At 42.6% G+C, this 11,623-nt stretch overlaps 1 protein-coding gene across 1 annotated transcript; it reads left to right on the top strand.

Annotated features, from left to right (window-relative positions):
• The first annotated feature begins 3,075 nt into the window (after positions 1-3,075).
• On the top strand, positions 3,076-11,410 carry LOC147884781 (suppressor of mec-8 and unc-52 protein homolog 1-like). The gene is made up of 5 exons (XM_087397216.1): positions 3,076-3,128; positions 9,751-9,961; positions 10,096-10,248; positions 10,975-11,028; positions 11,138-11,410. The coding sequence occupies exons 1-5, from the start codon at positions 3,100-3,102 to the stop codon at positions 11,408-11,410; spliced, it is 720 nt and encodes a 239-aa protein (XP_087253342.1). The 5' UTR covers positions 3,076-3,099.
• The last annotated feature ends 213 nt before the right edge of the window (positions 11,411-11,623 follow it).

The raw sequence follows: 11,623 nt of genomic DNA, 5'->3' as shown, positions 1-11,623 counted from the left end.
CATTTGGAAATGCAAATGCGACAAGGCACCCCCCCTTTCCAAAGTGCAAAACCTAGACATACATGCCTCTTGCATAAACTTTTCCATGTCAGTAATCAGACACACGTCCATAGCACTTCCTCCTACTTCGATAGTGACACTGAGTTCAAAGACCTTGCTACCCTCTACTCCTATCTTGCTAGTACACTTTGCAAGCCTCCCACGCCTTCTATTAACCCTACAAAACAATCACGACCATCAGTACATGCATGCGTATCGCCTACGCTCCTTCTATTACCTATTAACCTGGTATACTTACACCTCCTTCGTATCACCCGTGCTAGTGCATGCCTCCACCCTACGCTCTCCATTTCCATCATCTTCACCTCCTCCATTCACTTCAACGAGAAGACCATGCTTGGCAAGAGTTTTCACTTTCATCCTCAACGCACACCACCATCGCCCACACAACCAATTTATCACCATCCACTACATCATGAAGGAACGCTCCTAAATGGAACATCATCTCTCACAAAAGATGCTGGAAGTGGAGCATTTACAATAATGCCCTTGGATTTTTCCAGAACTACACGTGGCCGCGAGACATGTGGCATCACATGCACCCTCTCCTTTTAGCCCCTCTTCCCCGCCTCTCTCCCCCCAACCAAACAACAAATTAATCGAATTTACAATTTCCCATTGCTGGGGGGCCATCCTATTTGATCCATATGCACATGTTAGGCATATGATATACAACAATAGGCTTTGATCCCCCCCCCCTTCAATGCATAATTGAAATGGAACCATCATCTAAAGTACTACAACTTTGTCTCAACCTTTGTGAAGATGTGAATGGTTTGATCCCCTAATCTCATAAGCATTAGGTCAATAGGCCCTTTTTAACATTTCTTAAATTAAGTGAATATGTATTTCAATATGCTTTAGCCAAGCATAAACATGGAAGATAATTCACATACCTTCCCCTTTTTCTCTGATTTCTAACTACGAGGCCTTTCTGGAGCTCACGATGGACTCATAGATTAACTGCTATGAGCCATTCGATGATAGAAGTGTGATGTTTAGGGACTAGTGAGACAAGTCTGCTGCTACTGATCTTAGAGCACTCCATCAATCTCTTCAGTCTTATTGTTTTTTAAAAACTTCCACACTTGCTCAACAAGACACCTCCATCCCTTGCCCAAATAGTTTTTGCTATGGTGGATTTCCCATGTGAATCAAAGAGAAGTCCAAAATGACAAAAGGTTGCAACTACACATTAATTATCAAGGAAGAAGTGATACATTATTTGTTTAGGCATAACAATGTGATGAAGTAAGGAAGGCTATAGGGGCAAAGTGCTATTATTGCATGTACCTATCATATCAAGCGATGAGTGCTATTATGGCACATGGAGAACATCGTAAACCTTGTATTAAAGCAATAGAAACCAACTAAAAGCTAGTGAAATTCACCATCTATTGTGGTAATGTCACCTCAAAATTATAGTTATGTTATTACATGTTTTCTTAAACCACCTTGGCTAGTGTCTCCTCCTTAGAAATGTTTGTCTTAAACCACCTTGCCTCCTCCTTAGAAAACTAGCACTTGACTAAGTGTTACATACACATAACAACCCTCAACATTATAACCCATCAAAACAAATGAGTATTGTGCATCAAGATGAGGGTATGCGAAGGAACAACAAGGTGAAGAGACCACAAGAACAACACCAATAGGTTTGAAACATAGAAGTGGTATTTTTATATAGCACAAACGGATGGGGATCCTAATACGATACAAAGTGTGGTTTATAAGGGCCTTTATAGGTTGGCCATTCCCTCGCTCGCCAAGCCTCTTCTACAAGGGCAAGTTGACACATGCAAAAAAATCATCGAGCCTGCCATTCATGTCGCCTGGATAAAAATGAGCGAGAAAGATCCCCTGCCCAAGGGTATGGGTGAGCATTAATAATAATAATGAAAATTTATTATCAGTGCGGCTAGTGGGGCTTGAACTTGGCACTTTAACATGTATCCAAAAGCCTTTTTGTTGGGCTATGGGTGGTGTGCTTGGTGTGTATTGACCCATGTTGCCAAAAGGGTATTTTTTTTGGCTTTAGTGAGTGGGGGCTCAGTGTGTAACTGGCCTAAGGGCCACCCGCTCCAAAAGTGGTGGGGGTGCATTGATTTACTTGGATCAATAAGAAAGCTAGGCCTAGACTCACACAAAATTGAAATCGCGTCCTTGCCATATGAAGGTCGCTGAGCAAGTGGGAACTAAAAAACTATACCCTGTGTTGTGTGAACCCCTGCCACCTGACATAGATTTCTCCCTCTATCCACTAGACCAATCAAACTTAGAGGTAATTAAGTGTTGGCTCCCTCCTCCATAAAAGTTGACAAGCCAGTGTTGTGAACCACCACACCTAGCGGCCCTCCCTTCGTTTTTGTTCTCCTCCATGGTTGGGTGGGTGGTGTGAGCCCGCCCTAAGAATGAGGTCGATTGACTTTAGGCTACATGGCAACAATGAGGTTAAGGCTAGTTTGATTGCGCATATATTTTTATGATTATGAAGCACATGATGTGATAAGACTGCCGCTGTTGTGCAATGTCTTTTTTTTGGGGGCATTGTATTGAAATTGAAAGTGCCACAAACGCCCCCATACGAGCCGCCCCTGGGGCTTGAACTCAGGTTTGGCACATACACACCCACATGTTTCAGCCGCTTGGTCTAAACGCAGTTGGCACCGTTGTGGGATGTTCAAACGGGGTAGACTCCTTTAGCTTTTCCTCCCAGAGGTGTTTCCAGTTTCTTGACTGGTGCTTTGGGCGGGGGGAGGTGCTGGATGAAGTCTTTTGTGCGCGGGCATGTTCGTGCTTCTGACCTATGAGCTGACGCCCTTGCAGCATGGGTTTCATTTGAACCCACCCTCGCACAATGAGGTTAAGTGAAGTGAACCCTAGTTGATAGCGGGATGGCATGTATATATATATATATATAGTATGATTATGAAGCACATGATGTGATGAGCAACACAAAGAACATCTGCATCAACTGCAAGCAAATGAGCAAAGCAGAGGACTTTTCATCATAGCAGGCAGCTTCTACTCTATCACGCCATGTCCGCCCTTGAAATTGAAGCTCCTGAGTATGCTCCGCAATCTTTTCCTTTCTTCCATCTTCTTGATTTTTTTTTCCTTGCTTTACCTGACCATGGATTAGCTAAAGTGCAAGGCTTCTGCGATCGGGCTAGTTCATTAGTCTGTTTTAACTTGTTTTTCAAATTTAAACCTGGGAGAGTGGTTGGCTATAGCTGCCAAAATTTTCGATACGACTGGCAGAAGGCAGGCTAGTTATACATTTTCTCGTGTAGCGAGAAAACTGACTTCAATTATCATGATTTTTGGGGGTATGTGAGAATGAGGAGGCTTTTCCTGGTTCAAGGGGTGACTATTCGACTTTGATGCAAAATGTGTCTAAAACATATTAGCAGGTTGGTGCCATTTACGATAGGTGGAGCTTTAAAAACCTGAGCTTTACTGTTTTCTATTATACAAGCGCACCAAATCTCCTTGGTGCTTAACATGCTGCATTGGTTTGTTAGCTGCGCTCAGATACTACTTTGTCCTTTCTCCATCCGCTAGTGCAAAAGCACAATTCAAGGACATTAATGATGCATGACTTTGTAGGCTTTTGGAAAAGATGTCATGTGGCATGTGAGATGAGTTATAATAGCCAATCGAAACAAGTGGTAACACTTTGATTTTGATGCCACAGTTAGAGGCTGCTCTTCGAATTCGATTGCCATGCCAAGTTTGCCCATTTATGGAGGTGACAGGCTGGTTGAATTAAAGAGGGTTTAAAAGACCAGATCTCTTTACATTGGCGATGGGTGTTTTGCAACCTACACAGGATGCAATGGATATGCTGATCTGCTTGTGAGAGTTCACTCAACTAGAAGAGAAAGTATAAATTGAAACCATAAGAATGGATCCTCTCCAAAGAGTGGAGCTCAAATGAATGCAGAAAAGTGTAGACAAACTTGACAAGAAGGGAGCTTAAGGTTGAATGTAACGGCAGCCACAAAGGGGGCATAAAAAATGAAAGGAGCTGTAGACCTCTCCTTCCTGCTCATTTGGGCTGGAGATGAAAGTGGAGGTAGGGGAGTGATATTGGAATGGGCGCACTAGCTGACAGGGAGTTCGCCTACTAGTTTGACCCTAGCCTCCTCTAGGCTGCCATAAGGTCTGCCAGGCCGACTACATGAAGGCTGCAGTATGGGCTAAATTATGACACAGGTTACTGGTTTGCCATTGGCTAGTCCCTTCAACGCGGGAGTAATTTTGGACCCCTAAGCAGCTGTACAATTATGTGAAACCCTATTGTATCACTAGACCATTTGCATTTCTCACAGTAGGGAATGAGATGTGAGCAATGGCTCAGACTTATGCACACAAGGTGGAGTATCAACTTTGCAGTCACTCTCAATGTCCAAACTATCGTTCTTCGGATGAAGAAGATATGCATGTGAATCTAGTTTGAGCACCTTCATGAAGATGTTGGCATAGTATATGCAGTACAAGCTTCATTTGTTTGTTCTAGTTCTTCTCATAAATGAAGTGGTACTAAACCTGTACGTGCTTCGAGAGAGAGCACAAACCGCTGGTTTCTCCAAATGGCCATTCAACCCTAGTTAACCACCAAAAGAGGGCCTTGCTATATGACACATGAGGGTTTTGGATTTGGATGGATCTCGGAGGACATGGGAACATATAAGGATCCTATACTTTGCTCACGTGAAGGAAAGCACTACTATAGGTTGTTTCTTGTTGATCTATGACACACGAACTTGTTTGAGCATGAAATGGTAGCTCTAGGCTTAATGCCATGAGTCCAGATCACTTGCCTTGTTTGAGTCACAAAAGCTCTTGAGAGTCTCTGAGCAATGTACGTGATAATGGGTTGTGTGTTGAAAAGATAGATCAATTTGCTTGTATTGTTACAATCATCTTGCATTGTATAGGTAGAATGGTGTGCCTTATGAATGTAATCATTTCATTATCTAGAATGGCTTCATTGGTGGTAACCATTTCATTATATTTGTGTGTCAAACAGTTGCTAAATTTCCCACCTTTTTCACAAAATTTGAAAGAAATTGTCTAGTATAACTTGGATCCGTGACCTTTACTAGCTTTGGAAGCACTTGAGAAAGATGGGTGGAAATACCCAGACCATTCCCATACACTAGCACGTTATGACATAACTTAAGCTTTGCACAATGACACATCAAAATTATGAGTCAAAGCAGGAACATGGCCACATGCATGGCATGCAATAATAGAATGCCATAATCAATTGATATTGCAGTTTTAATTGGGCAAGAGATGGGAATGACAATTAACTAGATATGATATGTCGAAGAGTCATTCAGGTGGCTATCTTTAACGATTGCTATTCTTTTGGTAGGTTGGAGAGTGGCATCATGGACTATTATCTAGAATGTCTTGGACAGATCGTGCACAATCTAGAGTGGCTTTCTAAGAACTTACTATGTGTAATCGTTTGGGACATGTGGAGGTTTAAATGCAAAAGGTGTAGGTATGCAAAAGGTGTAGGTTTGGGACGTGTGGAGGTTTAAATGCAAAAGGTGTGTAGGTGCGGCTTCTTTGATGGGTGGGTATAGGCCCATTTTGGATCATTGAGAGGGGTGCCAATAGGGTCAACTCTCCACATGTGAGGCCCCATATGAGAGGCACGAGGGGGACCAACACTTGCAAGAACTTAGTGTTTGCGATTTCAGAAAGGTGGCCGCCCATATAGACACATGGCCTACCACATGGGCATTGAAGGTGAGTGCAATGTGAAAATCTTGAGTGCTAGGATGTGGGCAGCATTTGGCTACCATTCGATTGTCTATTTGTTTTGTTTTATCTCCGTGGTCACACGATCCATGAGGGTCCCAACCTACTTCTAGTATGCATCCATGGGCTTAGTGTTGCTCATAGTATTGCAGTTGCACAACATCTGCCATTTGCTGATTGAGGACTTGTATAGTTCTCTTATTTTCCACATGGAGCTAGCACAGTGGAATGCGCTTGTTCTTATCTAAATTGTGCATTAAGTCTCAAGTTTAGTGGGTGATGATTGTGGGTTGCTTTAGATGAATATGTACATGAGAGTGATAAGAGTGGTAAGAGGATAGGCATATGAGAGTGATAAGAGGATAGGGTATCAGAGAGACGGTAAGGTGTTGCAGAGTGGAGCTTTGTTGCACTGAGGTCAGGGAATGTGAGGAAAAGATGGAGTTGCTCTCAAGGTCTTCTTTCAAGTGGAGCATTGTTGCACGAAGGTGAGGGACTATGAGACGATAAGTTGGAGCTGATCTCAAGTTTTCCTCTCAAGTGCAATTGTATGGTTGTTGGTTGTTTTCTACTCACTATGCTTTGGGGCAGCAGTCACAACAGCATCTTGCAGTTAAGGTTCCATGGATGGGATTTGCCTCTGCTATTATGCCATTTATTGTGCGCCCATTCAAGTTGCACTTCATTCCACTCATGTGCGCCTGAATACACTCAGTACACTCACTTTGTTGAGCACTTATGGAGCTGTTTTGGTTGAAAAGCTCTCGGGTTGCCTTAATGAGTCAAGTTTATTATGTGTTATAAAGGTTGGTCATTCAGTTCTATTATGTTGTAGCCTACTTTGGAATGTTCAGAGGTGAGGAGTCGATTAATTTTCCTTTTACCTCATCTTCATTAAAGTTATGGTTCCGGCACATTCAGGTGGGATCCTCATATCCAAAGATGAATGAGGCACACAAGCCTTATCAAGAAGAATCTACCAATGGATGAGGTGTACTAAGTGTTAAGTTCTTTGTGGCATGACTTGCTACTGGTGCTGTGATAGATAATTTGGCTAAGAGAAGGGATTGAGATAGCTCTATATGGGATGTTGTTTTGGGACAACAAAGCAAAAATGCATAGAACTTGTGGCACCAAGACAAAGACTATTTGAATATTGTTGGGCTATGATGGAATAAGTTCCCCGATTGTAAAGAATTTAAAAACATATTACCTCATGAAAAGGGTAAGAGTGGAGAGGGGAGTTATTAATGAGGACGCCCCTCTATTTATTAGGGGAGGGGCTTGTCCCCTCATATTTATAACATCTTCATGTAGCCTAGTGGTAAAACCTCGAGTTCTAGTCCCTCCTTTATTTGTATGGTTATCTTTCCAAGCATTAATAGAAAGGTCCTTTTTCTGTTTAGAAAATAATAATTGAATTTCTTACTCAAAAAATAAAACTCCTTAGGTTAAGTTACGTATGGAATAATTTGTTAAAGTTATGCTGGGCCTTTAGAATAGCTAGATGGGAATTGAGAGAGACTATTCTCCATACCCCCCATTTTCTTGTTTGTTTTGAGAGCCATTTTTGTAATAGCCACAACATCTAGTGGCCTTAGAGCATGATCAGCGAGTTTTTCCAGCCAGACAGTATTGACCAGCATGACTCATGGAGATGGTGGTCTAGGGGACCCGACCCAGAGTAAGAGACATGTCAGACTCGCCAATGCACTTACTGCTAGGGGGCCTTGCTTCCATGCTTACTAGACCTGATGCGTGGCCCACAGGAGTGACTGTGGTGCTTGTTCGTCGCAGGGCTACAACTAGGAGACTTAAACGAGCTGCCCGTGCCGATGGCTATGAGCGCTCTATCACATGGTTTTTGCAGCCTCACACATCGATGCCCCTCCGTCAAGGGCTGGCACTCTTGTTGGCTTCCACTCAGAGAGTTTGTCCCTTCTATGTACCGATGCCGTTGTATATCTACTTTTCATGGGTTTTAGATATTAGTTTAATCTTGGGTGTGGATGGCCCTGCCCCTCTAGATTTTCTCATTGTATCTGATTTAGACCCTTAGGTCTTTGGAATACTCTAATAAAACTTCTTTATCTGCTTGTTGCAATACGTGGTAGTAAACAGGTAGGTGGATAATTGAGGAGTGGGTTGTTGACATGTATAGCTGCTCAAAACTAGTGGGCTTTGAAATTGCATAGTGGGGATGGTGGCCCATTAGAATAGGTTTGGTAATGAGTATTTAAGGCTGCGCATTGAGCACATTCTGCCAGTTGTAACTGCTGCAGGTAAATATTGCCAAAACAAAGATTTTGGTTATTGGGACATGCCAAAAACAACACTTGAGGAGCTAGATGTAGTCAAATTATACAAATATCTGGGATAAGAATTCAAAGATAACTACAAATGGAGTGCATGTGTGGAAAAAAGAGCCCTAACACACGAGACTTGGCTGATAAATACATGTAGAAGGATGGGGAAGCCGCGCACCCTAGCCTCGCTCCGTCGGGCCACACCCTAGCCTCGCTGCTCCTTGCCATTCGAGCTGGGGGGTGCTGAGCTTCCTGCTCAGCACTGCCTCCCCTTTTTTTTCCTCTCTCTCTTATGCCTGGCCCTGCTCGTTGGGCGTTTTTGAAGTAGCCTCTCTCATTTTCTTGTCAATCAGCCCTCTGGGCTGCCGACAATGGAGGGCACTGCCAATCCGGTCAACACATTGGATAGGGCTTTTGGAGAGCGCTTCAGCCAGAGCCAGTTTGCCTGCAGCTCTTCGTTGGTGTTGTCCCCTTTCTTCTGCACTTGGTGCACTTCAAGAAATAGTTTTCACCCTCCCTTTTCTCCCTCCAAGCGGTTTGTTGGTTCAAGCTTCATTTCACACTTTGCTCCCTCGATTTAGTTTTTGGTGTTTGTTCTTCATGTTGGACGAAAGTGGGGGAAAAATTTGGCTCCTTAGGTACGTCTTGTTGTTCCCTCTACACAGCTGTGAGTAGGTTTTTTTTGTGGGTTTTTTTCTGTTGAACTGTAGTGGGGTTTTGGGATTGATTTTTGTCTCCCACCTGATGAGAAAGGTCATGAGAGGCTACCGATTGAGTTTCTCTCTGCCTCTATTGTTGGAGATTTTGTGGAAGCTTGGGATGGAGATTGTTCTTCCACTGCTGCTCGTACTTTGGTATCGTAGCTATTTTCAGCCATCTAAAAGAAGTGCAAACGGCACACATTTGGGGCTGGAGATGAGGAAATCACTTTACACGATGTTGGTGCGAGCCTGGTCCCTAGGACTCGCCAATGAGTGTTGCCAATGAGTGTTGGAAAAGAGTAGAAGCAGTACAAAAGACATTCATCATAGAAGAGCTCGGATTGTATGAAATCTTTCAAGCATTAATAGAAGGTTCCTTTCTTTGAAAAAGAAGAGCTTGGGATCAAAGTACAAGTACCATACCCTATAATATTAGCAGAAACAAGTATGTTACCTTTTGAAGGGGAAGTACAATGCTAACACACATCCAATACCTCAACAAGGTTGCACAAATGGATACAAGCAGATTACCCCAGAAACCAATGGATACAAGCAAACAAAAGGGTTGGTACAAAGCAATTGCAGGTGTTCTTGCCTTGTGTTTGTTCTTATATAGGGAATGTACTTTAGAGATGCGGTCGGTAAGAACTCATGATAATCGTTTTTTGTGTTTCTTGTCTAATAGGATAATGCATTACAAATCTATTTTTTGCAAGTCAGATTAGTCTTAATTGGTTTAACATTCATCAAAGAATTGGACATTGCACAAAGAAGCGATAGCCTAGAACTCTGGTCTTGACCTCTATTGCCAAAGGAAGAATCTAAACGTTTGTTAGAGGAAATCAAGTTTGTTTCAATGTACTAAAGGTAAGGAAGTAATAATGCTTTTTCCTTTTTTGCAGTGTCATCAAGATTGTTTTGCAGTTCTGTAAAGAGAACTCTTTGCAGCAGACTTTCCAGACATTGCAGAATGAATGCCAAGTTTCACTCAATACGGTAGATAGTCTTGAGACGTTTGTTGCAGACATCAACAATGGGCGTTGGGATGCAGTCCTTCCTCAGGTTGCACAGCTTAAGCTTCCAAGGAAGAAGCTTGAAGATCTCTATGAACAGGTCAGTATTGTTTCCCTTTTCACATGCAAGTAATATTGCAGGGAGTGTGTTTTTATAGGGTATGTTGCCTCTAGACTGCAAAGGAACAGCATCTAGAGCATAATACTGACTATGTTTTGCGAAGTGCTTTGCAGATTGTTTTAGAAATGATAGAGTTGCGGGAGCTGGACACAGCTAGAGCTATACTAAGACAAACGCAAGCCATGGGATTCATGAAGCAGGAACAGCCTGAAAGATGCCTGCGTCTTGAGCACTTGCCAGTGCGGACATACTTCGATCCCAGGGAGGTAATGGGTTTAAAGCAGTTGTTGTTTGGATGGATTCAAGTTGCTGGGCAAGGTATCAAACGTTGAAGTTTATGTTGTTGGAACTTGGCAGGCATACCAAGAGTCATCCAAGGAGAAGAGGAGGGCTCAAATAGCTCAAGGCAAGGCATTGTGTTTCTGTGCTTCTTTTTTGTTCACTATATATGATGTTGTGATTCCTCAATTTTTAAAGTGTGTTTCTCAAAAAATTTACATGCTAATCCGATAATTCAGCTTGATTTCGGTTAGCATGTTATAAATTGATTGTAATATTAGGGGTTCTATCTCTCTTGCAATCCAGCTGCCTCTTTGAGGGGAGACGGAAAGCAAAGAGAACCGTTTTGATCATACACAGAATCAGACTGACCTTTACAGCCATACTTGCAACTTTTGGCACATGTTCTTGCTTTTTTTTCTTGGTTCTCATGTAAGTCCATTCAAGCAGTAAGCCGTCTCAGATTTGCAGCTTAATCAGCAATTTAGTGCACACAGGGGGCTGTTCTAGGTAATGAGATTTGGTGTTGGGATGTTAAGAAGGGCGCACATTCTCAACTTCTGGGATGGTAAAAAGGATAAGGTTGCAAGGATGGCATCTTTTGTATTTGAAGTGGTGCAATCAGCTTCACACAGGGAGCTATTCTGTAAGGCTATATTGTTGGATGATTGCAGGATTCACATGGTGACCTAATATTATTTTGGTGCTTGCAGGTCTGGGATTACATAAGCGGAAAGCTAAAGAAGGATTTGCAATATCAGGCTGATGTAAGTTGTGTGACCTCTGCATACTCCAGGTGTTTAGAAAGAGGAAAACAGAATGGCAGCATTTGCAATATCAGGCTGATGAAAGTTGTGTGACCTCTGCATACTCCAGGTGTTTAGAAAGAGGAAAACAGAATGGCAGCAACACCTTTGTGTGCCAGATGACACGCTAGGTTTGAGAAGGAACAAATACACATCTGCGATGCAAACATGTAGGTTTAAGGATGATCCAAGTTCATGTAGTACATTAACCATAACCTTTTTGCTTACGAGATGTAAAACAGAGAAGTGGCGAACTCCATTGTGTGCAACATGCACACATTTGTCGATGAAAAAGGAAACAGAAGGGTGGTCATACCTTCTTGTGAAAGATGCACGCTTGTAGGTTTAGTGATGAGTAAATAGACGTTTAACGTCTGCAGCTATAAAATAGGAAACAACTCTCCATAAATCCTGCTGCTTACACCGAAGTATTGTGGACAGACTGAATTCCCATCCAACCTTAGTGTGGTCAAAGGGCAGCAAAGCTCTGAACTCCACGTAGCACTTCATAGAAAGGAGCATGAAAGGGATGAGAGGAATAGTTGCAAAAGCATGC

This window comes from Dipteris shenzhenensis, chromosome 26 (genome assembly GCF_047967505.1).
Source record: "Dipteris shenzhenensis isolate YYH24624 ecotype China chromosome 26, Dip_SZ_1.0, whole genome shotgun sequence".
NCBI classification, from domain to species: Eukaryota; Viridiplantae; Streptophyta; class Polypodiopsida; order Gleicheniales; family Dipteridaceae; genus Dipteris; species Dipteris shenzhenensis.
Note: the sequence above shows the minus strand (reverse complement) of the source record. Positions and strands in the feature narration are given on the sequence as shown.

Excerpts from the sequence above, each read along its gene's own strand:
- LOC147884781 (XM_087397216.1), top strand. The coding sequence starts at position 3,100 with ATGTCCGCCCTTGAAATTGAAGCTCCTGA. Across the intron at positions 3,129-9,750 it reads CTTGAAATTGAAGCTCCTGA|TGTCATCAAGATTGTTTTGC; the intron begins GTATGCTCCGCA and ends CCTTTTTTGCAG. Across the intron at positions 11,029-11,137 it reads ATTTGCAATATCAGGCTGAT|GTGTTTAGAAAGAGGAAAAC; the intron begins GTAAGTTGTGTG and ends TGCATACTCCAG.